Source organism: Ciona robusta, chromosome 7, assembly GCF_009617815.1.
Source record: "Ciona robusta chromosome 7, ASM961781v2".
In the NCBI taxonomy this organism is placed as follows: domain Eukaryota; kingdom Metazoa; phylum Chordata; class Ascidiacea; order Phlebobranchia; family Cionidae; genus Ciona; species Ciona robusta.
In genome coordinates, this window is record NC_143241.1 from 8,673,160 (window position 1) to 8,701,061 (window position 27,902).

Below are 27,902 nucleotides of genomic sequence, written 5' to 3' on the forward strand. Positions count from 1 at the left end.
ACTGACAGCTGTTTGTATAAGAACGTATATAACTTGTTTATCCTCGCATGGCGGTGCAACGACAGGCGTTATAACACGGGTGTTCTGTTTCATACACCTCGTGCCCGCTTACAAGTTACCACGTATGTAACTTATCTAAGGGACCGCTTTTATAGATAATACAAGGCCTTATTAACATTCTGTTACGCCCACTTTTGCTTATAATAATAAAATTAGACACTCGCACGCTTGCGCTAGAGAGTCTATAAAAATCCCGCAAAAAAACTTTTTGGGCAAAAAATGTTTTGAATGAAATTGACGTGCAGGAATTCGTCAATTACGTGACGTATGTGTCCGTTTTGTTAATGACGTAATTAGTGATGATGTCACGCCTTCCGAAAGCGGAAGTTCCAAAGTTTTAACAAACGTGAATTTCGGAAGTTTTAGAATAACTCCTCGTTACTTGATTATGACGTAATAAACGAAAGCGGAAGCAAGAAGTGAAATCAATTGTTTGTTCCTTCTAGAATTTTAATATTCTGTAACTTCGTGTCGTAACTTGACAGGTATTTAAAGGTATAAGCAACGAGTTAAGTTTAGAAATCCTTATATTAGTTGAAGTTGGTAAGTTTATAATTATAACGTCAGGGTGGGGCAGTTATAACCTGGTGGCTGGACAATTAGTTTTCTCGCCGCGATATAAGTTTAGAATCTGCGCTATTGTTGCTCAGGTGAGCCGATGTTAAAGTATTCCGTTTGTCACTGATTACTTGGTTTTAAAGGTCAGATTTTTGTGTCAAAAATTAATTTTGAAAATAAGTGAAAAAGTTAGTGGGACAAAGGTACAGGAGGTGGGCTTACTTATACACAGATACAGTCATGTTTTTACCTTACGTAGTTTTTTTTATTTGGGAATTTTGCTAATTTCAAATATATATATATATACAAAAAGTTTTCTACCATCAGATAGGGAAGAGGTATAGTAGCTGCTAGCTGGCTAATTAAGTTTATTAAATGTCTGATATTAATTACATATATTACAACTATAAGCACGAACTAATACAGGACTGTGCGACCTGTATCATAGGGGGCCAGGTATTAATTACTGGGTGAACCTGCGGGCCGTACTTTATTTAACATAGGTTTGCATGGACCCATAGGAGTTTCTTTTTTCTTTGATCTCTTATTTCCCTTTAGAAATATGGAGTTCGGACGCAGAAATGTCCTGAACTGCCATGTTAATTTATCACATCAATTATATTCAGTGAAAAATATGCAACTGGGTTCGCCGGCTGCACAACTTTTCTGGCGGCATTTATCCCGCAGGTTGCACCCGCGTGATATATTATACGAGGATCCAGTGTTAAATACCTTGTTGGTTGACGATTACTTCCTGTATTGCCGACACTCAACAATCTATTGTTTGTTCATATAAACTTTGTATATCTACGTTTTAAAAGTTATGCGACGGGTCGATTTATGGCCTTATTTTTATGCTGTGCCTCACTGGGGGATATTACACTTTAATAATATTTTTATTTTTAAGTTTTTAAAAAAATTACAGAACAAGGCCCTTTATCAGTGTTCATGACATCATAATAAATTTACTGAAAAGAACAATGGTATTATGACGGAGTAATTTGGATTAAGATGAAAATGTTGGGAACTACGTGCACATTGCCGTGGAAATATTGTGGAAAGAAGGCGTCCCATATTTGGTCACTAAGTTGGAAAATATTTGTCGTTTTTCTAATTTCATTCTCGTTAATTCAAGCTGTTGCTGGGGTTGAAAAATATGTTTTCAATAAATCGAACTGCGACTCGCAGAAATGCGAACTTAACAACTTTGCAATTGATATGTCGCTTAATGGGAATATTTACGTTGGGGGGAGGAACAGACTTTATCAGTTAACGCAGCAACTACAGCTCAGAAGGACTGTGGTGACCGGTCCCAAAACTTCAAGTGGTGCGCTGGTCGACAATGTTAACAAAATAATCCTTGTGGATCCTGACCCCGCCATGAACCGACTAATCATTTGTGGCACCAGCGCGCACGGTGTGTGCGAGTTGCGCCAGAAAGGTAACATCGCGCGACTTTTGAGCACTTCGGACACAAACAACACGAAGACGTGGCAATACGTCGCAGGGGGCGAACACCAAACAACCGTGGCCTTCATAGCCCCATCTAGTGACTCGTTTCTCTACGTAGGCTCGTCGAAAACTAAATTCGACGAACCAAATTTATTATCAGATGACGTTTTCTTCACGATTGCGAAACGGATCTTAACCGAGAACAATCGCGACCCTTCCATGTTTTCCATCGCTGTCGACCAAGATGTGTATTCCGGGCTCGGGGTGTTGATGAATTATGAGGATTATGCAGCCAAGGATTACAGGGTGAACTTTATTTATGGGTTCGCTGGTACGCACACCGGTTACTTTGTCACCACCCACCCCAACACTGCACAACCACCGTATACAGAATACAATGAAGTGACTTATATCTCGCAAATCTGCCTCAAGAACTCATACAGAATGGGATCATACATGGAGCTTCCATTGGAGTGCAGAAAGGATGGGATCGTGTATAAAGAGGCCATCGCTGCTAGCACCAATAAAGTAGATCGTCGATACGCTGAACAACTTAACCTAAGGGTTCAAAACAAACCAGTGAATGTCGTTATGATATCTTTCAAGCAACCAAACCATCGTAGAAGCGTGGTTTGTGTGTTTCCGCTGCAGGAGGTGGAACGTAGGTTCGCGCAACTTGTACGAGGTTGTCAGATGAAAAGTCGGACATCTGACCACGCTACGGTTATACCATGGGTGAAGCAGTCAGGGGCTCAGTGTGGAGGGGTGAGTGATGTGTATTATTATCCTACAAGACAACCATTATGTTTTAGGATTCATTCTATCTGGGTGAAGTCTTTATGTTTTATAAAACTACAAACAAATAAAATGTTTTATAAAACTACAACAATCTAGTGAAGTCGGTCGCGCCTTTTATCCAAAACATTGTTAATTTTTTTATCAATAAGCTTGTTTTAACAACTGTTGTTTTACCGTTACTACCTGTCTTTTCGCTTTTGTAAACTCTCCCGTTTTCGTTATCGTGACCGAGAAGACAAAATAAATTTCAGTCACATACAAAATAAAAAGTAACTTTAAAATTTCTCGATATTTTTCTAGAACTTTGACATTGACCCATCGAAAGAAGTTTGCCAGCATTCCCCGGCTGTTTGGGAAGTTACCCACTTCCTCCAGGACCCCACCGTGTGGTCACGTGACGCAGTGTATGAAAGCGAACGCACGATAACCGCGATAGAGTTCACCAAGTTTATGTCGCAACCCAACGATCATACCATCGTGTTTATGGGAACTGATAATGGGAATCTTTTGAAGGTGATTATTGTTTGGGTAATTCACTAATTTGTTTCTTTAAACCAAAGAGGTTATCAATAGCGTAAACGAAATTTATTTAGCAAAAACTTTAAGTGTATGTATGTTTCAAAAATTCCTATTTTGATGCAAAAATGTTTTTACACCCAAAATTTTAATTTCAAATACAAGATGGGTTTATATTATTTCTATACCCACAGTTCCGCATGGATACACAGTCGGTTTACGAAACCGTCCCGATTGACCCCGGCCACCCCGTAACCTCGTTGAAACTTGGGTGGGGTGATTATTCAACGACTCAGCTAATATACGGGATGACTCGTAACAAATTGGTCGCATTGCCGCAGTTTAATTGCGAGCAACACACCTCGTGTGGCGAGTGTTTGGCTGCGTCCGATCCTTTTTGTGGGTGGTGTACCATTGAAAGCAAGTGAGTACATTGGTTATATAAAGTACGGTATATAATATATATATTATTTGTCACTTAGTTTACAATTCGTTACGACTTGCAAAACATAGTAATTTTGACAACTGATTTTTCAAGCCATCAACAAAATAATAATGGTAAATTTTTAAGCTTTGCGGGATAGCAGGCAAAAGTAGGAAAATAGTTATTGCTGTTCACCTGAGCCTGAGGGAAAATAAAATAACTAATTCACATCATGGTAGCAGAAGTAACAGAAAAACTTGTATCACCCGATTCACCCGGTACTCTAACCCCCACCCCCACAGATGCTCCTCCACCGGAAACTGCAAACAATCGAACAACGTTAACTTCGTTTTCTTCCAAAACTCCGAGACAGGGGGCTGTCCCACTTTAACCCCACAAACCCCAGAACCCCTACATTTCTCGGTGTCTTCAACTGCCCCGACTAAAAAGGTATGTGTCGTGTTTTATACAATGTTTATTTTATGCTTCAGCTTATGTGCCTGGCTTAGTGTCAAAAATTTACTTTTTGGCTTTTCTGCTTTAAAAACATTAGTTTTATTGCAACGTTTTGTTTTATGAACAGCTGAGAACTATATAATTATATAAATACGCAACGCTAAACCGACTCTATAAATAATATAAATACAAAACCTTGGAATAATTTTGCGTTTTTATACCGGATGTCTAAAAGTTTTTACTTTAAACTATGCCTGGTAGCAGAAGTAACATCTTACAAATTATTCTGCTGCCCCATTTACTAAGAATAGTTAAAATTTAATGTAGAAATCGACTTTTCTGCTACAAATATGTAAATTGTATTTTACGAATTTACTGTTTCAGTATTGATATGTATTTTTATTTTATTCCAAATGTTTATTCTACCAAATGACAAGACATTAGTCCCAAGTTGGTATATAATAGAATTAACATATTTGTACTAAAGGGGCAATTTATACATTAAACTATGCTTATGATGCCATGATGAAATAACACCTTGTGTGTAACATATACTTGCTGGTTAAGGTTGCCGCGCGTTTCTCCTCAACTTAAATTCCCCAAGCGTTAATAAGTAACCAAATACCAGGTTTATGAATGACTGATTTTACCTGTCGCGTTTGTTTGTTGTCTGGTGTAATAGGAATTACATTGTTTGTGTTTTAGTTTGGGGACAATAAATATAACTTAACTTATATAAACACTTGTGAAAAGTGGTGCAACTAATTCAAGGTTATTGTTTTGTTGACACTTTGTAAAACTAGCTAAAATACTGAAGTGTCGGTCAAATACAGCTTAACTTATATAAACACCTGTGATAAGTGGTGCAACCAATTCAAGGTTATTGTTTTGTTGACACCTAATGCCCCCAAAGTATCATATATTATATTCATTGTCGCTTAAACCATACAACTCATATCATGTGACAAGATTATCTCTAATTTTACCTTATAAAGAATTTCCATTGTTGTCATTGTGATGTCATAATCCACATTCCATGTTCATTGTTACTTAACAAACAAATCCATTCCACAATTTTAAACAAGGAATTTTAAATTTATAAACCAAATTTTATTTATGATGTAATAATATAAATTAATTGTTTAAATTACCCTTTAAAAAACTTTCTTTATTGTTTACGAGGTAATTTGTTTATTTTTAAATGTAGTAGGGTGGGGTAAGATGAGACACCTTTAGCACAAAATGACATAATCTCCAAATACTGGATCATGTTTTAAACAATTAACAACGGTGTATGGGAGTTGTGAGGATAAAGTTTTATACTTTTTTGAATGTTCTTTGTTTGCTACCAAGTGGTACGAGAAAATAGAATGAAAAAGTGTCCCATCTTTCCCCACCCTACTATATAAAGTAATTTGTTTAAATATTCATTTTAAACAATAAGTATTTTTTCCAAACCACATCCACTATGAAGTATGGACGTTTAAACCACTTCAATAATCCATTGATTGTTTAAAGTGTTTATTGATTTTAATTGCCTTATATAACTTCATCCCAATATACTTTTAACTGTGAGTGTTCGGGAAACATTTTAAAACGAGAGTGACATCATAATATGTTTTATCATCTTGGTTTTATAACAAACCAGTGTTACCCTGATTAAAAATTCCATTGATTGTTTAAAGTGTTTATATTAATTGCCTTTAATTGCCCAAAACACCCCCACCCCAATCACCGTATGAATAATGTTGGGGATTAGCATGAATAACCTTAACTTATTTATCTCTGCGTGGCTAAAAAACGACAGTCGTTATAACACGGGTGTTGTTCATACACCTCGTGCCCGCTTAATTGGTATTTTTTTCTGTTAATCAGTTAATCAACTAAGTTAAACCATCTTTTTATTTTGACGTACACTTTTAAAAAGATTAATAATCACCCCCCCCCCAGGTTTTACTTGTCGGGGAAAACATTCCCTTTCCGAGTAAACTACGATACCGATGTCACTACGGAACGAGTTTCACCACAAACGCTAGAATCGATGCACAACATAATAGGATCGATTGTGGGAAACCCCCTTCTACTACGACAACCCCAATACCTGAGTCAGGTGAGTTTTATATGATTTCTATAAAATTGGATGGGTTTTATATAATTTCTATTTGTTCGTTACGGCTCAGCGGTTTAGCACTCATCTCTAGATAAGATGATACAGGTTCAAGGCTCGTTACTGCTACCATTGTGGGCCTATGTGTCTTTGGGCAAGACACTTAACGACAACTACAACCCAGTAGTCACTAATGGGTTGTAGCAGCTTAGGTGTTAACGTGTTTTATATATTTTCTATTTCTGTAAACTTAGGTGTGTTGTTTGTCCCCCAAATAACCCCCTTTTACCAATACAACCCCTAACCCCCTCTCACCCCACAGGTTACCTGGTGATTCCCCTCTCCCTCACCCAGGAGGACGGCCCCGTCATCGCAACCACCAATATAACATTGTACGAATGCAGTCATCATAAATCGTAAGTGTATTATTGCTTACTGAAATGTCTCACAGTTATATTGTCATAAAACCAATCAACTCAGTGATTTTTGAATTTTTAGGCTCTTTGAATAACCATATAGTTATCGTGAATCGTGGGTGTTTTAATTAGTTCTACCTAAACAACCCTCCTACCCCCACAGGTGTATGTCATGTGCAGGGAGTGGCTTCGGGTGTGTGTGGTGTCCATCCGAACATAAATGTACCGATAGTAACCAGGATTGCAACCAACTATCCGATGTTATAATCAACTCAACAGTAAGTATTATATAACTTTATCTCTTCGAATAAAGTAGCGAAGATTAAAATAATTAAACAACGAAGAGAAGGAAATTAGCAGCGAAACAACAGTCGTTAAAATACTTTATAGGTAAAAACTGCTTGAGTAAAAGTGTGGAATAAAAGCGTGCCCGCTAAACCCAACATACAGTTTGGCAATACAGTTGTATCTATTTTGCAAATCGACAGTCGTGAAAACATGATCTGGGTATAAATATATGTTTAATTAATTCATTACATTAGTACTAGTACTGTGGTATCTTTTTCATCCCAGCCCATTTCTACAACTCCATTATTTCCCCACAATCCACTCAATTGTTCCCATTGTTTCCTGTCAATCCCGATTGTGATGTCACAATAGCCCATGTAGTGTCAGTGGTTGTCTAATTGTTTACAACACAAAGGGTTCTATGACATCACAAATAACAATCTACTTAAATAGCCCGAGGGTTAAAACTCACTTATAGTGACGTCACAATGCTGAAACCGCGAAACTTCGAAAACGTCGCGCGTTCAAGCGACCGCTTCCGTTCTTGTTCTCAAGTCACTAAAACTCTACAAAAAATAAAAAAGTTTGAGACCACAGGAATGACGTTCAACGTAAGCGTGTTTAACGACTGTGGTTTTGTCGACAAATCTCGTGTTTTCGTTCTTTTATCTTCGCCACCGTAATCGAAGACAAATTTACGCTGAAAGATTAAATGTAACTTATTTATCCCCGCTTACGAGTTACCACTGATGTGACTTTATGGGTTTTTTTTATCGGTTTTAGCGACGTAACAAACGTTGAGTATTTGCAACTTCTATGTTCCCGAATTTAATCAGATAACGTAATAATGGATTACGTCACAATGCCTTATGTTAGGTCCGCTTAATCGCGTCGAATTGCGAGATTTCGATTCGAGTAATCCGCGATGATATTATTACGTCATAATGTAACAATGGAAATCGCGGCAACGCCAAGTTCCGCTTTCCGATTATTACGTCACAATATGTCACTTCCTCCGCGACACTCGCGCCATGAACTCTAAACATTATGACGTAATAATCGTTAATCGTCGCAGAAGATTAGAACAATGGTGTCACGTGACCGGGGCTACTGGGGTCAATGTTGTAAATAACGTCATAATGGTGTTTATGACGACACAGAGGTTAAGGTTTATTACGTAACAAAGGTTTGTTATGACGTAACAATAAAGTTAGTTCCATGTTCATTGTTAACCCCCGTTGTTATTATGATGTCATAATTATTGACGATATTCGAGAACCGATCAAATTTTTTTGTGTGACGTCACACACCCATGTATGATTCATCTTGACGTCACCATCGTCTTGTTCAAAACAACTTAAATTGTGTTACGTCATAATATATAGTTTGTTTGTTACGATTATTGTAACAATAGCTTTGTCACGTAAACAATCCAACTTTATCGCGGTTATCGTCGTTTCCCTGTGACGTCACAAGCATGACGCGACGCGATTGGTTCACGGTCGATTGCACACCAGGCACGTCTCGACTTGCCCGATTGTTTCCATTCATTTAAACAAAGGATTATTGATTACGTTTGTGACGTCATAATCGCATTATCACATGTTGATATTTAAATTATAATTTCCCGCCAAAACGACGTCATATAAATTCCATTGTTTTCATTGTTTATATTCTGGAATAGGTTTTTGTGACGTAAATACTTCAACGAGAAGATCGACAATGTTGGTCTGTGTTACGTCATAATTACCTTGGATTCCTATGGTTTATCACGTGATACTAAATATAATCCTCACTGTTACGTCACAACCCCATATTTTTCGCGCACATCGCGATTTCGTTTAAAACCATTTCCGCTTCACGTGTCGCGTATCTTCACATTCCTTGTGACGTCACAAGCATGCCGATACAAGCGAATATGGCGGTTGGCAGCGATTCGCGAATTTTCGCGTATTGTGACGTCACATACGTGTTGCGCCAAACAATCGACCATTATTACGCAGCGATATTTGCATTATGACATAACAATGCTTATCTGACAGTTCTATATTGATATTATTACGTCACAGTAGCGTTGCTACGTAGGTGGTCTATGACGTAATAATGGAACTTGTCAGTTAGATACTGAACGCTGCTGGTGGATATGACTGTTTTGTTATAATGGGCAACTATGACGTCACAATGCATTACGTGATAGAATTCTAATGATCACACGTAGTAGGGTGGGAGAAGATGGGAAACCCTTTAACACATAATATCCAAATATTCTGATCGTTTTTTAAACAATTAACAACGGTCTATGGGAGTCGTGAGGATACGGTTTTATAATTTATTGTATCTTCTTTGTTTACTACCAAATGGGACGAGAAAATAGAATGAAAAGGTGTCCCAACTCCCCCCAACTAGTTATATATACATATTTGTACATTAACTTCCTCCCTCAGGCTTGCCCCAGTTAATGTTAACAACAAACTAACGCATAAATCCAATTATTCAGACATGTGAATTAAAAAAAGATTTTTAAAATTAACGTTTTTTGAGCTTTTACTCATATTTAACTGTTTGTACCCCGAACTTAATATACCCCATCACCCCACAGGCTTGCCCCCAGCTAACCCTCCTACCCTTCCTACACTTCCCCCCCACCTTCCCCCGCCACACCCCGGCCACTATATACCTCAACGTGGCCGACCGTCTCAACTTGACCCTTGCTGCGTCGAACCTGCATTCTCTCCAGCGGGTGGCACCAGATGATTTCATCTGTGACATCACAATACCTGGGGAATCCCCGCAACGAGTATCGGGAATTAATGAAGGCAGCGCCATCAAGTGTCTTAATGTCCGAGTGAGTAATAGAAATAATATATAGTAAGAAAAGAAATATTAAAAAATTAAAAAAGCGACAAGCTTCAACACCTAGTGAAGTTTATATGGTAGCAGCCTGGGTGTTGGGGTAATGGGCAACTCTGGCCTAAACCCCGGGTCGCCAATGTGCCTCGCTGTAGGACCTCACTCATATATAACCCTCCCATTATAACACATCATAATCCTTATTAACCTTCAGGGGCAACTCCCACCAAACCAACGAAGCAAGAACGCGACCATCAAAGTTTACTACGATACAACCAACATACTGGATAACCCGCATAATATTAACGGTAAGTGTTCGGGGTGTGGGGTTCAAGGTTTAATGCTGGTAGTTGTGTGTCATTGGGCTTGGCTGCTAATTGCTTTAACCCAGTGGTCAGTAATAGGTTCAAATTTAGGTGAACATGTATAGTAGTATGGGGAAGATGGGACATCTTTTCGTTCTATTTCCTCTTCCCATTCAGTAGTAAACAAAGAACATTTAAAGAATTATAAAACTGTACCCTCACGGCTCCCATAGACCGTTGTTAATTGTTTGAAACACGATCAGGATATTTGGATATTATGTGCTAAAGGTGTCCCATCTCCCCCCCCCCCACTTAATATAAATGCATAAGGTGACTTGTAACTTATCAGTGATCATGAGGTGTGTACACCGACAGTGAGCATAAGGTCCAACTAACCCCCCCCCCCCACAGTCGAGATGTACACATGCGCGTTAGCCGAGCAGAACAACTGCGGCAAGTGCCTCCAATCCCCCACTAGGTGGCACTGTGGATGGTGCGAGCAATCGAAGAGTTGCACGCTTGGTCGAGCGTGTATGACATCACAATGGACTGAATCGACCTCAAGTAAAGGTTGTCAAAACCCAACTATTACTGAGGTGAGTCGTCTTCTTGAAAAAGAGGAAAATATACATTTTTTATATTCTGTATGTGAGGTCCATGAGGACCTTGGATTTGGCCCATTACCCCAACACCTTAGTCTGTCCAGAAGTGACGTGCTCACCAAAGTGAAGTCCTTTATTCATGTTCCGAAAATATTATCATTCAAACGCTTGGCAATTAAAACCACAGCTATGCAACATGCGAAGTGCTCCTACCCCTGTGTTGCTGCAGAAGCCAACGGTAACAGTTCTACCCCCTTTTATATTTACAAGTCACCTATATTACTTTCTTCTTCTTTAACCCCTAACCACATAATACCTGCTAATATAATGTAGAAGGTATAACCTCTATATCCGAAACATTAAATTTTCCTGCAAAGATTAATATCTTACAATTATGGTCCCACACAACTGTCCTACCTAACGCTGCCAACCTCTACTTTGACCCACCCCTTTCTTTCAGTTCCACCCCGCTACAGTACCGATAGGGGGGAACTCCCGGGTGACGATTAGGGGTACGAACCTTGACAGAGGGTTAAATATGAGGGTGGAGGTCAAAGGTCATCAATGTACGAACCTGCAGATGGTGGATATCAAGGATTGGTTGGTCAATGTGTTATATATAATATAGACCAGGCGTGCCCAATCTTTTTGGCCCAAGTTCTACTTTTCAACTAACCAACTGCACGCGGTCTACCAGCTAGCGTCAACGTATGCCGAAATATCTCTTGTATGCGTTAATCCCCTGTATAAGCAACTGCAGCGGTTCAATGAACCATGCTCATGGTTTTAACTTATTAGCAACAAAACTAATTTAATTACTACACAAATGACTTCGTTACCAAAACTAACTGAAATGTAACAAACGAAAAAACGTCACACATACAATTGTTGCGTCACACGTCATCTTTAGCGGAGCTTAGTTGTGTTTTTCCAGGAAAATCCCTCTCATACCCCCCGCGTACCGTTGTAAAGTGCTGCTCCTGATTTGCTTTTTTCGCCGTACGGTACCGTTGCGTTGCATATTAAACAAACAGGCTTTGAATACGAATAAACAGGAAAAAATAATCTTCCTCCCATTTAGCGTTAAAATGATAGGTCTTGGCTCGTTATCTCTCTGCCATGCTACTAACGGTTGTTGCGATCGCTTGACAAAAGCCGGAAAGGATCAAAATTTTGAGGAATATAGTCAAAAATACTTAGTTTGAAGCACAGAGAGTTACTAGTGTACAAATCATGCAGACCAGGTTAAGGAAATTATTGTAAAATAATCGCCATTGTTCGGATTGTTACGTCATAGTAGTCGTCATCTTGGATTTTTTGCCTGCTGCCGTACAGATACGCCCTCTTAACACGGTCCGTATTTTTTGTACAAAGTATTGATAAAATTAATGATTTGGCAATTATAACGCCACAGCAGATTGTTTGATTTTTTTTATTACACCTGTCGCGGTCGACCTGAGATAGGTCCGCGGTCGACGGGTTGGGCACGCCTGATATAGATGGTCCCATGGCATGCAATGATGTATATTGTGCTTCTATTGAATGAATGAAGCTTATTTATCCTCGCATGGCGGGGCAACGACAGTCGTTATTACACAGGTGTTCTGTTCCATACACCTCGTGTCAGCTTACAAGTTACCACGTATGTAACTTATTTATCCTCGCATGGCGGGGCAACGACAGTCGTTATTACACAGGTGTTCTGTTACCACGTATGTAACTTTGTGGGTGATTTTTTTATGCATAGCTGACAATTTGGACAACCCATTAGTGACCACTGGGTTGGAGAAACATTCATGAAGTGTTTTCCCAAGCACACATTTGCCCACAATGATAGCAGCGTTGAACCTGTGCCTAATGTGCTAAAAGCAGACAGGCTGACCACTGTTATAGCCCCAGGGCCCAGACTACATATATATATATATAATATAAGAGAAAGCCCATACTTCATAATACCCTATTTTCCAGTTGTTCGTTTTCGTGCGAGTTCAATGGAATAGGTCGCACTGAGGGGAAACTCCCTGAAGGAAGAATAAGTTTATGTATCACCCATGAGGGAAGCAGTCGGTGTAAAAGTGGCCGAGCTTATAACGCAACCTCTGACCAGGTGGGTGGGAATGTTAGGTTTTGAAATTGATCTTGTAGCAAAAATTAAATCGTATTTAAATCATTGTTAATGAAATTCTGTTCCCCAGATATTCAAATTTGTTCAACCAGTAATAACGAACTTCTTTTAGTATTTATTGCTTCAGCCTTCTGTACCGTTACCGCAGATACAAAATAAAGTTGTATAATTATTTTTTTTAGTTTGGTCTACTTTTTTTTATACTTAATCGTTTCATATTCCCCAGATTTTTAAATTCGTCCAACCAGTAATAACGAACTTTTCCCCGAAATCTGCAATATCTGGTTGGGGTACCGAGGTTACGGTTGAGGGGAAGTACCTAGATACAGGAAATGATGTCACAATTAAAATTGTCGGCGAGGATTGCGTTGTGGATCGGTGAGTTTCAGTTTCAGAAGTTTTTTAATTTTCCTAAATGAAAATACTTTTTTTAGACACTTTATTCTTAGGTTTTTGTAGGAAATTACATTTTTTAAATAAATTTTTTACTTCTATTTTTTTGTTCAAATGTTTATTTTGTTTTACTAGAAAAAATAATTTTTTCAACTTAAAAAACTGTCTCGTTCTAGTTCCTCGTTGACCTCTACCTCCCTCGTGTGTCATCTACCGTGCAGAGCGACGAGGAACCGACGAAGTACGCGACACCACCACCATAGACATTATCGGCAAGCTGTCCCAAGTTTCCTGGTTCGTCGTTTAACTTATTAACACAATTTTAGTCCCAACCAATATCATTGCGTTAATAGTTGAACCATTTTAATTATTTATGTGAACGCTGTTGCCAGCAGATGGAATATAAGTCTGTAAAAAGAAGTTCTTTTTTTTTTTACATTTAAGACTCAACACCAATCCCTATACTACAGACAAAATATTGATAACTTAAAATTGAAACCAAAGTTGCTGCATCATCTCTTTCAGTCTTTATATTGTTTCTATGTATTAACATTACTCGCAATTTTTGCCGAAATGGAAACTTTTTCTTATAAAGAAATTAGTTATTTAATGTTATGTAAAACTAAAAGAATATTTTACAAAAAAAACTGTAAAACATAATTGAATCTTAAAACGTTTCTATTTCTATGTTAATTTATAATATATATATATACTATTTCTATGTTCAAATATATACTATTTCTACACAGGCGATGTTCGACGGTTTTATTCGAACAGTGTCCGAGTTCCGATTCGAACACCATGTCGCGTTGGACGATATATCTCCTGGGATATCTATCAGTAGCGGGGGAATCCCCCAAACCATTACTGGGGTGAACCTACATTTGATTGACAGGCCGAGGATCGTGGTCTCGGTGAACGGGAAGAAGTTCGTTCATGTGAGTAGTGGGGCTGGGGTTGTGTTTGGGGTAGATATAGTTCATTGTAATTGCATTATCATAACCCAACTTGTGGACAATATATGGGAGAAAAAAGCTCTTGGAGGGTTGTGAAAAAGTCTCAGGTTGTGAAAAAGAAAAAAATAATATTACCAAACTCCCTTTTTATCTAAAACCCCCTTTATGTTTACATGCGTTATGTTTGGGGTGTGTGGGTGAAATAACGGGTCTTATAGCAAACTTAAAAATAAACTTGAAAATTATCCCTTTTAGCTTTAAATAAAACCATAAAACCCGTCCCACTTTTCCATCTAAGCAACCTTCCACCCCTTGATTGACGGATCTTGGTATAATTTGAATCCACATTTCTTGTAAAACAAGTAGTCATTGTAACTACATTATCAACCAACAATCTCGAGTTCTGCCAAATTTTCCTGATGGAATTCAATCAAAATTACAATTTATTTCCCCAAACTGTACATTTTGAGATTGTTTTCTTTGATTTTGCAGTTTTTTTTGTAAAATATATTTTTATTTACAAACTTGTCCTTTCCTACAGACATGCATCGTTGATGGATTTCAACTAAACTGTTCGTCGCCCAACATTACAACGGGGGTGACCATGCGTAACGGGGGTAAGTTGACACATGGGTGGGGTAAGATGGTCTAGTAGAACCCTGGGTGTTGAGGTGTTAGACCCACATTTGCTAAATCCAGGAATGGTTTAAAACATTACACTTATTTTACATTTAGTTTCCTAATATTATACGGCTGTTAAATACGCTTGGTAAATCCATTTATTCGCCCAATCGCGGCAAAATTCCACCACCACATAAACCCTAATAATTTTTTACCCCCCATAGACCACATCACTGGCATATTATCGATTGAAACATCGCAACCGAACTGCGCAGAGGTGCACAACAACGACGTGCAGATCACTTACGTGCCCAACCCTTACTTTGAGCATTTCAAAGGCGACGATCGAACAAAACCTTTCACCGGGGAATCGCTTTATATACGGGTGGGTTGGAGTTTTGCTTCATGTTAACAAACTGAGGGGTTACCATTGTTTTTAATTCTTGTTATATATTATAAGTGGTCCTCCTCAATCATGCGCATTCATGTTCAACGATTTTGCCTTTGTTTTTAAACGTAATTTTTATGCTCAAATTTAGAACTTGAAAATATTTTAAACTTAACTCAAAAATTTGAACTTATTTTTTCCGGTAATTCGATTGTATTTTCCCTAATAATTGATGAACTGTTTTGTGTCACTTTGCATGCTTGTAAAACTTTTCAACAGTTTTATTAAATTTTTGCAACATTTTTTTATTCCTTCCTATAGTTCTAATTTAACTACAGTATGGTCTCATAATCCCCATTATGACATCACAGGGATCCAATTTATGTCCGATAAACAACGATTGTGACAAAACAATGATCAGTGTGATGGTGGGCAATTGGAATTGTAACATTACGAACGTTAATTACGACACGGTGACATGCACGCCACCTAGTGAGGCCGATAACGGGGAATACAATGTCGTGGTAAGTGAAGATAGAAATATTATAAACTTATCAAGATTTTGTTATTTAAAAAAAAAAATTTTTTAAATTGAAATGTTTAGAAGTTTGAAATTTAGAAAATTGCTGTTAAACATAATATATATAGTTTTAATTTCAAACTTTAATTAGAAAATATTAGTTTGCATAAAAAGTAGTTTAAAATTCACTTGTAAGATTGTAAAATAATATTCCAAATTCTCAGGTGTAAATAAGTGGTTAAGACCAAAACAGAATAAAAAAATAAAATTCACCTAACAATAAAAAAAAAGGAAATTTTGCTTTGAAACTTTCAGGTGAAAATAGGAGGTTACGAGCAAAATGTTGGTCGGTTGGTTTACAACAACACAAGTAAAACGCCAACAACCATGTTGATAGCTATCGTTATCATCATTGTTGTGGTGTTGGCCATTGTTGTCACTGCGCTGGTTTGCATCTATCGTCGTCGTGCCAACCGTAGCGACGAAGAAGTGAAGAATATGCAAGTGCAGATGGATCGCATGGAATCGAGGGTTGCGAATGTTTGCAAAGAAGGTGGGTGGGGTGGTATAAGCATATATAGACATATATAGACCTTATACCATTAGTGGTGCCTTTCCCTATGTTTGGTCCAACTAAGTCTCGTTGTGTAGAATCTCAAGGCGCCAAACCTGGGGGGTTTGGTTGGCGTATGTGGTCTTGGGCAAGCATGGTATGTGATCACCCACAAAGTTACATACGTGGTAACTCGTAAACTGGCACGAGGTGTATGAAACAGAACACCCGTGTTATAACGACTGTCGTTGCCCCGCCATGCGAGGATAAATAAGTTACATACGTGGTAACTTGCAAGCGAGCACGAGGTGTATGAAACAGAACACCTGTGTTATAACGACTGTCGTTGCCCCGCCATGCGAGGATAAATAAGTTACATTTATTCATTTCACTTCATACTACACCCCCCTAACCCCATATATTTGACCTCAGCATTCGCGGAGTTACAAACGGACATGTCCGAGTTAGACACCGTGGGAGGGGGGACGGGAATTCCTTACTTGGAATACAGGGTTTACTTAATGCGTGTTTTGTTCCCTGACCCTCTAACTGCAGAACAACAACATACGTTGCTATTATCAGGTTATTATCATGTTATCAACTAATCATATATTGCCTATGCATTTTATTGGTGATTCTTTGGTAAAAATTGTAGTTTCTGCGAATTTGGTAAAATTTCTATTTAGTTGTAATTTCAATTTGTTTTGTATTGTTTCTATTAACTTTACAGTATTTTCAATACATTTTATAACATTTTTATTGATTCTATAATATCTCTATTAAATCTTATTAAATTTGTATTATTTTTATAATATTTTTATAGACTACCGCACGAACAGCGTCCGTCAAGGTCGCGGTCGAACGATCGGGATGGAACGATTCAATCGATTGTTGGAAAACAAAGTGTTTATGATGTCACTGATTCGATGTTTGGAACAACAAAGGGGTTTCTCCATGAAAGACAAGTATGATTGTGATGTCATAATTCAATTATTTATAATTTATTTTACCTATCCCAGTATCTTATAATAATTATTTTATGGTAATTACAATGCAAACGATATTAATTATGACATCACATGTATAATTATGACATCACAGGGGAACAGTAGCAGGGTTGATTATGGTGATTTTTCAAGATCGACTCCACTACGCCACCGAGTGAGTAGAGTGACTTCAGTTTCGTATATATTTAAACTATTTAAGCTTACAGTCGGCTTGGGTTTGTGAGCGTATGTGTCCTTGGACACTTAATGGTAATTGCTCCAACCCAGTGGTCACTAATGGATTGTCTAAATGGTCAGCCATACATAAAACCAGTGTTTTAACGCATCTGGTATAACGAGGCAAACCAGGGTTATGTCGTTGTCATGCAAGGTATTTGTGTAACATCAAATTTATTAAAGTTCATTATTTTACATATTTTGGTCCATTTCGAACGTTACAACCAGTATATTAGAAACGGTTGCCTCCATTTTCAATGTATATTAAAACCAAATATTGTGGTGACTGCGTTTGCACTGCACATAAGTAACACATTGTGATCACAGGATTGTGTGTCTAACTATCCCTGCCTCCCCTGTGTTTATATAATTCATTCACTATATATATATGTATATAACTATATATCACTTTACACATTCTCACAGAATATTGGAACAACTCCTCGCTGATTTGATTCGTAAAAACATGGAAAGTCGAAATCATCCCAAATTATTGCTACGTCGTACTGAGTCGGTAGCTGAGAAAATGCTGACTCATTGGTTCAGTATTTTGCTTTATCGCTTCGTCGTGGTGAGTATTATGATGTCATAGATATTGTGATGTCATAGATATTATGATGTCATAGATATTATGATGTCATAGATATTATGATGTCATAGATATTATGATGTCATAGATTATATGATGTCATAATGACAATAAAATAAATGACCAACTGCTGTTGCCGCCAAACATTATATATTTCCAACAACTAAACTTCTGGTATAAAAAATTATAAAATTTATTGAAACCGATGTTTTATCCGCCAGGCATTGAGGCTTTATTAGGTTTAAAGTTGATTTCAATAAAATGTTAATTTTGCTTATGTGCTAAAACTATGGGTTTTTTTGTAAGTTTATAACGTGACTAGTCGCATAGTGTGAGACTTATGACATCATCGATGACATCACGGTTACCATGGTTACAGGAATGCGCCGGAGAACCTTTGTTCATGTTATGTCGTGCGATACGTCAGCAAGTAGACAAGGGTCCGGTTGATATGTACACGGGGGAAGCGAGGTACTCATTAAGCGAGGATAAACTACTCAGGCAAGATGTGGAACATCGGACTATTGTGAGTAGGTGGTGTTGTAGGTGGGGTGGGAGAGGATGGGACACATTTAAAACATAATATCCAAATATTCTGATTGTTTTTAAACAATTAAGAACGGTCTATGGGAGTCTTGGGAATACGTTTTTATATTTCTTTGAATGTTCTTTATTTGCTACCAAATGGGACGACAAAATAGAATAAAGGGTGTCCCATCTTCCCCCGTCCTACTATATAGTGTTGGTTAGGAGGGAACTATGGTACGAATCCATTATAACGACTCTTGTTGCCCCATCATGGGAGGATAGTTAGTTACATTTATTCTTTCATATTATCTTGTTATTATAAATATTATCTTCACACACCACCCACAGACACTGCGTGTAAACAATTATTTATCGGAACTTGACATTCCTGACTTTGCTGTGAAAGTCTTGAGTTGCGATTCAGTGTCGCAGGTAAAGCGGAAGATATTAGACGTCGCGTACATGAACCTCCCATATTCGGGGCGACCCCACCCTGCGGAGGTCGATATTGGTAAGTAGGGGTTGTGGGGTGCATTGTATTGTTATGGGTGTATACTACATACATATATATATATATATATATATTGGTATGAACATGTGGTTCTTAAACTTGTTTGTATGCTTTACCCTTTAAACAAAGATGCTTGTCATATTTACCCCCAATATGTAATGTTGCGCTCGTTTATTAAAAAACTCGATGCATGTACGAGTTATGTAGTTTAGTGGGTGTATGACATCACAACCACTCGTATATGACATCACAACCACTGATATATGACATCACAACCACTCAGATATGACATCACAACCCCCCCATTATTACAGAATGGCGACAAACACGTGGAAGTGTAACATTACGGGACGAGGAGCCGTCGGCGAACAACGGTGACAACTTGATGCAAGTCCATACGTTAGAATATTATCAGGTGAGTTTATATATACGATCTCTATGGGTGAATATGCGGACTAATTTACAGGGTATGACCTCAAATAGAATATTGTTAAAGTGTTATATGCTATCTCCAGGATTGACAACATTTTCATTATTATTATATTGTTTAATAATTAATCTAGTATTTCTATGATTAATATATTATCTCTATGATCCCCCAGATAAGCGACGGATCCCACGTGTCAATCATCCCTCGTAAACATAACTCGTTACTCAACCACTCGATGATGTCATCAACGTCAAAAACAAGCAATCATAAACATAACGGAAGTGGTGCAAGGTGATGATGTCATACGTGATGATGTCATACTTAATGATGTCATACGTGATGATGTCATACTTAATGATGTCATTTATGATACTTTTTTAGGCTGTTTTAAATTTTTAATATTGTAGTGTCTATATTCACCTTTTGTTATTGTTATTAGATATAAAATAGTTGATTTTCAAATTTCAATTTTTCTGAATGCAGTAATATCATATACTTTGTTTTATTATTATTATTATATAACAGTTTATTTATTTATTTTTTTCATTGCATTAGCCATATGACACTTCTTATTTACGACCAAACAGATTATTCCAAACCACGGATGGCAGTAACACAAGTTTGCCTCGTTATAAACAAACCAGTCGATCTGGCACCCCAACGCTGATGCAAGATGGAACTAAATTCTATCATCTTGTGAGTGGTTTATACTTTTATTTTAGTTTAAGATTATAAATATTATGAACAATTTATGTACGGAATCTCGTTTTATGTATTATTATACTTTTACTCTTATGTCTGTGTTATTTTATTTATAATATTACGTTTATTTATAATATTAACTATGATGGTACATTTGTTCATGTATTATTATAGTTTTTTATGCATGAATGCACAACTTATTATGCTGCTTATCCATGGTTACCCACCACCAGGTAAAACCAGGCGACCAGGACCAACGGGAGGGAAACGACCGAACGAACAAAATGGTTTCCGAGATTTATTTAACGAGGTTGTTGACCACCAAGGTATGGAATGTTTGAATAAGTTATTGAAATGTATTTCTGGTGAAAAAAAATCGGCAGATCTCGATTTTAAGCAAAGTTATCTAGGTTGTTTAAAAATCAGAAAGATATCTTCTGAAAGTCTTAAAAAAATTACAATTGCTAAAATGTATTCCTGGCTATAATATGCATGTTAGCAACATTATTTATAGAAATTGTTGCTTTTATATAAGATATTTATGTGTGGATATATAATATGTTTATGTGGCACATGTTCATATCAAATGTTTACGTCTGAAATAATTTAACAAAATGTCGTGATTTATAACATATTTATGTTTAACAGGGCACAATACAGAAATACGTTGACGATTTATTCGAGACGGTTTTCAGCGTGGTACAACGAGGCCACGCCCTTCCTCTCGCTGTTAAACATATGTTTGACTTTCTCGACCATCAAGCGGATATCCACGGGATCACCGACCCGGAGACTGTGCATACTTGGAAGAGTAACTGGTGGGTGGGGTTGGGGGTAAAAAGGGGGGTGATTTGAGGGGTTGGGCCCGTTAGGCAGTACCTTAGGTAATGGGTTAGGGGTTCGTGTAGTAATGAGGGTCAGGTATTTTGTGTTTGCTTTAAATTTAATTTTAATTAATTTTCTTACATACACAGTACTAGTAGTAGTTACAAGACCCAAATAACCCACTTTACCCCGCAGCCTCCCGTTACGATTCTGGGTGAACTTGATCAAGAACCCTGAGTTCCTTTATGACATCAACAAATCACCCATCGTGGATTGTTACTTGTCCGTGATCGCCCAAACTTTCATGGACTCGTGCTCGACGGCGGAACACAAGCTTGGGAAAGATTCTCCGTCGAATAAATTACTTTACGCTAAAGATATTCCCGCTTATAAAGGATGGGTGGAAAGGTGAGTAGGATAGATATCTTATATTCGTACTTTATTGGGGAGTTTGCTAATCACCCACAAAGTTACTTACGTGGTAACTTTTTTAGTTTTTATACCAAAGGTTAAGTGTCGTATATAAAACTGCACATTTTGGGAAAGTTTATTATGTTGTGTGGCATTTATTAAGTGTAGAATAGAATGTGTATATACAATGTTGGGGTAATGGGCAACTCTGGCCTAAATCCCAGGACCCATGGCATACCTCACTGTAGGACCTCACCCATATAGAATAGAATGTGTATATACAATGTTGGGGTAATGGGCCAACTCTGGCCTAAATCCCAGGTCCCATGGCATGCCTCACTGTAGGACCTCACCCATATAGAATAGAATGTCCATATACAGTGTTGGGGTAATGGACCAACTCTGGCCTAAATCTCAGGTCCCATGACCTCACCCATATAGAATAGAATGTGTATATACAATGTTGGGGTAATGGGCAACTCTGGTCTAAATCCCAGGTCCCATGGTGTGCCTCACTGTAGGACCTCACCCATATAAAATGTATTAATATGATTTCTATCCCACAGATATTACTCGGATATCTCCAACATGCCACAACTCAACCACAAAGACATGTCAGCATTCCTTGCTGAAGAATCATTCGTGAGTGTCGTGTTTAATACTGTGGTTTATGCGGTTGGTGGGGTTGGGTGGCTTATCCATGGTTCCCACTCCCATGCCAACATTGTAACATTAATTACTCAACTCAACATTAATTGCTCAACATATTAGTAACTTATAAATGGTATTTTGAATATTGGGCAACTATAGTCTAATTTGAGGTCCAAGGTAAAGATAGTCGTTATAACACGGGTGTTCTGTTTCATACACCTCATGCCTGCTTACAAGTTACCATGTATGTAACTTATTTATCCTCGCATGGCGGGGCAACGACAGTCATTATAACACGGGTGTTCTGTTTCATACACCTCATGCCTGCTTACGAGTTACCATGTATGTAACTTATTTATCCTCGCATGGCGGGGCAACGACAGTCATTATAACACGGGTGTTCTGTTTCATACACCTCATGCCTGCTTACGAGTTACCATGTATGTAACTTATTTATCCTCGCATGGCGGGGCAACAACAGTCGTTATAACACGGGTGTTCTGTTTCATACACCTCATGCCTGCTTACGAGTTACCATGTATGTAACTTATTTATCCTTGCATGGCGGGGCAACGACAGTCATTATAACACGGGTGTTCTGTTTCATACACCTCATGCCTGCTTACGAGTTACCATGTATGTAACTTATTTATCCTCGCATGGCGGGGCAACAACAGTCGTTATTACACGGGTGTTCTGTTTCATACACCTCGTGTCCGCTTACAAGTTACCACGTATGTAACTTATTTATCCTCGCATGGCGGGGCAACGACAGTCGTTATAACATGGGTGCCTGTTTCATACACCTCGTGTCCGCTTACAAGTTACCATGTATGTAACTTATTTATCTTCGCATGGTGGGCCAACAACAGTCGTTATTACACGGGTGTTCTGTTTCATACACCTCGTGTCCGCTTACAAGTTACCATGTATGTAACTTATTTATCCTCGCATGGTGGGCCAACAACAGTCGTTATAACATGGGTGCCTGTTTCATACACCTCGTGCTCGCTTACAAGTTACCACGTATGTAACTTATTTATCTTCGCATGGTGGGCCAACAACAGTCGTTATTACACGGGTGTTCTGTTTCATACACCTCGTGTCCGCTTACAAGTTACCATGTATGTAACTTATTTATCCTCGCATGGCGGGGCAACAACAGTCGTTATAACACGGGTGTTCTGTTTCATACACCTCATGCCTGCTTACGAGTTACCATGTATGTAACTTATTTATCCTTGCATGGCGGGGCAACGACAGTCATTATAACACGGGTGTTCTGTTTCATACACCTCATGCCTGCTTACGAGTTACCATGTATGTAACTTATTTATCCTCGCATGGCGGGGCAACAACAGTCGTTATTACACGGGTGTTCTGTTTCATACACCTCGTGTCCGCTTACAAGTTACCACGTATGTAACTTATTTATCCTCGCATGGCGGGGCAACGACAGTCGTTATAACATGGGTGCCTGTTTCATACACCTCGTGTCCGCTTACAAGTTACCATGTATGTAACTTATTTATCTTCGCATGGTGGGCCAACAACAGTCGTTATTACACGGGTGTTCTGTTTCATACACCTCGTGTCCGCTTACAAGTTACCATGTATGTAACTTATTTATCCTCGCATGGTGGGCCAACAACAGTCGTTATAACATGGGTGCCTGTTTCATACACCTCGTGCTCGCTTACAAGTTACCACGTATGTAACTTATTTATCTTCGCATGGTGGGCCAACAACAGTCGTTATTACACGGGTGTTCTGTTTCATACACCTCGTGTCCGCTTACAAGTTACCATGTATGTAACTTATTTATCCTCGCATGGTGGGCCAACAACAGTCGTTATAACATGGGTGCCTGTTTCATACACCTCGTGCCCGCTTACAAGTTACCACGTGTGTAACTTTGTATATATTATCCACCCAGCTTATGTTATGTGTGTATTTCCCACCCAGATTCACCAGAATGAGTTCAACACGAGCGCCGCCCTCACCCAATTCTTCGGGTACGTCCAGAAATATTCGGGCGAACTCCTCCACATTTTAAGTGTAGACCCCGAAGCCCAGCGTCAGCGATTATTTGAACAACTCGAAGATGTTTCAGTTTCCATGAACGGCGCTGGTTAGTCCCCTATCAGTGAATATTGCTCCCTCCGCTGGCAGAGATTTAAATCTGAGGTTTCTCGCCAAAAGTTATGGCGCCTCAAGTGGTACGGATTTCACAAAGTTTTATATTTTAGTTTTTTTTTATTTCCTGCCGTGTTTATCGAATATGAGTTTTAATTCTTATATTATTTCTGTATCAACTTAAATAATCAACTTAAATAATCAACTTTGTTAATTATGATTGATTGTCGCGCGACCAATATTGGCTTTAACCATTGTATGCAAATTAACCAACATGTTATTTGTGCCAACTATATAAAGTGCTTTAACTTTAAAACATCATTCCGGCTTTGCAGCGTTATTCTGTAATAAATACTTCGTTAATGAAATTGGTTTGGTCATTTATATCCTCGTGGGTGGGAACTTGAGTGACTTATCAATGGTTGCCACTCCCATGCCCACAGTCGAGTTGCTGAAGCTCTTGCAGTGTGTGGATAAGCACACATGACTTTTGGTTGGTTTGGTCATTTATATCCTCGTGGGTGGGAACTTGAGTGACTTATCAATGGTTGCCACTCCCATGCCCACAGTCGAGTTGCTGAAGCTCTTGCAGTGTGTGGATAAGCAGACATGACTTTTGGTTGGTTTGGTCATTTATATTCTCGTGGGTGGGAACTTGAGTGACTTATCCATGGTTGCCACTCCCATGCCCACAGTCGAGTTGCTTTTTATAAGCCCTGCGAGTGCTGCATGGGCAGGTAGGCAGGACTTGTAATGCTTGCTGTTCTTTATGTTATCTGTATCATGACGTCGATGTCGTTTCGTCGATTAAACTGAGTTGTAACCTGGACCTGGACTTGTCATGGAGGGTTATGACGTCACTACCAAGCTTCACGTAGAGGCTAGGAGTTCTACCGCCATGGAGTCGTTACCTTTCTGCTGGAGTCGGACTTCTGTTGAGCGAGTTATGAGTAATACAATCTGTACGCCAAGGCCGCACCACCTACTATTTGCTGCCTCTTTGCCGCACCCCCACCCAAAGTTTTCCATTGTTTCATTATGAATGAATGGATGTAACTTACTTTATCCTCGCGTGGCCGGGAAACGACGGTCGTTATCACACGGATGTTCACAGTTCATGCACCTCGTGCCAGCTGACAGGTTACCAAGTATGTACTTTTGTGGGTGATTAATTTTTTTGTGGATTTTTTCATTTTTTTATGTGTGGCTGATAATTTGGACAACCCATTAGTGACCACTGGGTTGATCATTAGCCTACATCATGATCCGGCAGGGCTACTATTGTAGTGTCAATAAACTGATTTATGTGGGTAAAGTTGATATTGTAATATGAATAAACAATGATTCAAAATTGTTATTTATTTTACTATATTTTAATAATTTTCTAGACCAGTGCTCTTCAACCTGTGTGCACCAAAATATGCCAGGGGTGCACCAGTGCAAAAGGGTATACAAGAGTGCACCACAAACCTAAAAATTTTAGCACTAAAAATATATATTAACATATTTAAAAATTTTGAGTATTGTTTTGTCAAAGTTTTGAACATTTTTAACAAGATTAGCCACTTTCCGACAGTTTTGTCCCCAGTTTTTGATGTTATCTTTTGCGAAACTAGTCTTCTCTTTAACCGCAAACCACCTGTTTCTAATGATTTTGATTAGCGTTGCTTTTCGACTAAACAGGAACTTATTCTCGTCTGTATTTCTTCTTGATGACAGCATTAGTTTTACGTTAAAGCGACCAAGGGTGCATGAGTTCGTCGCAACAATTTAGGGGTTCACCAACTCCAAAAAAGGTTGAAGAGCACTGGTCTAGAAGGGACCAATGAACATTAAAGATTCATCTGCAATATAAGGTATTTCATAAGTAAAAATATATTAAAGTTTATATTTAGTGCCATTTATTGTAACAGCCCCAAGGATTTATAGTCTAGTTTAGAAACGGTTGAAGTTAAACTTTGTTTTTGTGTTCAAAGATTTAAAGGTTTTTTTACACAATGAGGAAAAACTACTTCAACTTTAGCATACAACATTCTTTTGTACATAGAGATATTTTATCGATTTTTAATCAATTCATATAAATATATACTTAGTAGGTTGGGGTAAGATGGCCCAGGTTATCAATCTCTTTTATCGTCCCATTTGGTGGTAAACATAGAATATTTACAGAATTATATAATCGTGTCACTAAAAGTTGTTGTTAATTGTCTGAATCACAATTAGGAAATATGGGATATTATGTGCTAACCATGCTACTATTCGGTATATATATCAGTATACATACGACATACCAAGTCCCCCTCAGGATGTCGTATGACTGTCAATACGTCGACTAAGGTAGCTTCATTGACAGTCCCCCCCTCTCCTGGTTCCCAAGGATTTTCAGCTATCAAATTGAATTGATCTTCTAGCAAGATCTGGAATTGAGATTTGTTTAGAGTAATATTCCAACCAAACAGAATAGTTTGCAGTCGCACGATGTATTGTTTTTAATCATTGTTAATTTCATTTATTAAGAGTATTATCACACCCAGGTCCAAGGTAGCCTTATTAACAAATCCCTGAGTAACTAAATGTGAATGAAGGCAACTTACTGAGGGTTCAGGGTTTCGCTGGATAAATCATAATTTAGAATTGTTTTATCAAAATATAAGCTTATTTAATAACAACAGAGCATAGTTCTCATGGATGCATATAAAATAAAATGTAAAGAAAGGCAATTCGCATTTACGTATTTTAAAGTGCAAAGACTTTACATGGACACAATATACAGTAATTTTTCCCAATAGGAGCCAATATGCATTGTCGCTCAACACAGTTTGATCTCGATCTGAATGTACGCTAGCAGCTGGAAAAAAGCTATACTAGATGACTGTCTAGTAGTGGACTTCTAAATCAGTAATGCATGCCTGTAGCAATCCGACCTATATCCGTGGAACAGACAAGGCCGAACATTACGAGTCCAGAGCCATGAACCCGTGTGACCTACATTCCTTGGGCAAAGTCTACATTCAGCAATGGACATTAAAGCAAGACAACAACAATGGAAGAGAGAGAACTTTCGGTCGATTCTGTGTGACGACACATTCTCTTATTCGTAACGCCTTTTACCCGTCTTTGTATAAAGTCGCCTGCATGCTATTCTGAAATTATTCGAGATATTAAATAGACCAAAATAAATACATTCGTTGGGATTAAGCTTCAATGAAAATCAAGGATGATCAGAAATTGTCGCACTAAGCTGAGAGATACGAAGGACATTCAAAACATAAACAGCAGCTACGATATAGCCAACCACTACGGCCTGTAAAGTCTGATTTGCGAGGAGTCATAAATCTATAAATAACAATTAAGGTAGCGGGCTATATACCTACATAAGTGCATACAACTTTTGTATACACTACTGCTTGCCTAATATTAAATACAATGGTTCATGATTGGTACTTATTAACTGCTTCAACAACGGGCATGCGACAACGATCATCAAAATATTTGATAATAAAAAAGG

The 27,902-nt window shown here is 38.3% G+C and overlaps 1 protein-coding gene across 1 annotated transcript; it reads left to right on the forward strand.

The window, feature by feature from the left end:
* The first annotated feature begins 314 nt into the window (after positions 1 to 314).
* LOC149734516 (plexin-A2-like) lies at positions 315 to 24,762 on the forward strand. The gene is made up of 33 exons (XM_089881071.1): positions 315 to 2,835; positions 3,169 to 3,381; positions 3,579 to 3,808; positions 4,111 to 4,258; positions 6,215 to 6,374; positions 6,694 to 6,787; positions 6,951 to 7,065; positions 9,675 to 9,920; positions 10,140 to 10,233; positions 10,642 to 10,826; positions 11,293 to 11,432; positions 12,801 to 12,939; positions 13,184 to 13,335; positions 13,527 to 13,644; positions 14,100 to 14,288; positions 14,848 to 14,923; positions 15,152 to 15,312; positions 15,687 to 15,839; positions 16,151 to 16,388; positions 16,821 to 16,970; positions 17,212 to 17,353; positions 17,490 to 17,549; positions 18,038 to 18,182; positions 18,580 to 18,726; positions 19,077 to 19,239; positions 19,554 to 19,654; positions 19,842 to 19,960; positions 20,257 to 20,365; positions 20,605 to 20,697; positions 21,020 to 21,189; positions 21,392 to 21,604; positions 22,174 to 22,249; positions 24,224 to 24,762. Exons 1-33 carry the CDS (start codon positions 1,630 to 1,632, stop codon positions 24,392 to 24,394), a joined length of 5,916 nt encoding a protein of 1,971 aa, XP_089737197.1. The 5' UTR covers positions 315 to 1,629; the 3' UTR covers positions 24,395 to 24,762.
* Positions 24,763 to 27,902: the final 3,140 nt, after the last annotated feature.

What these genes read in the sequence shown, in the direction of transcription:
- LOC149734516 (XM_089881071.1), top strand. Translation starts at nt 1,630, where the DNA reads ATGAAAATGTTGGGAACTACGTGCACATTGCCGTGGAAATATTGTGGA. An exon ending in TCAAGTGTCTTAATGTCCGA is followed by an intron (nt 9,921 to 10,139) that starts GTGAGTAATAGA and finishes ATTAACCTTCAG; the next exon opens with GGGCAACTCCCACCAAACCA. An exon ending in GAACTAAATTCTATCATCTT is followed by an intron (nt 20,366 to 20,604) that starts GTGAGTGGTTTA and finishes ACCCACCACCAG; the next exon opens with GTAAAACCAGGCGACCAGGA.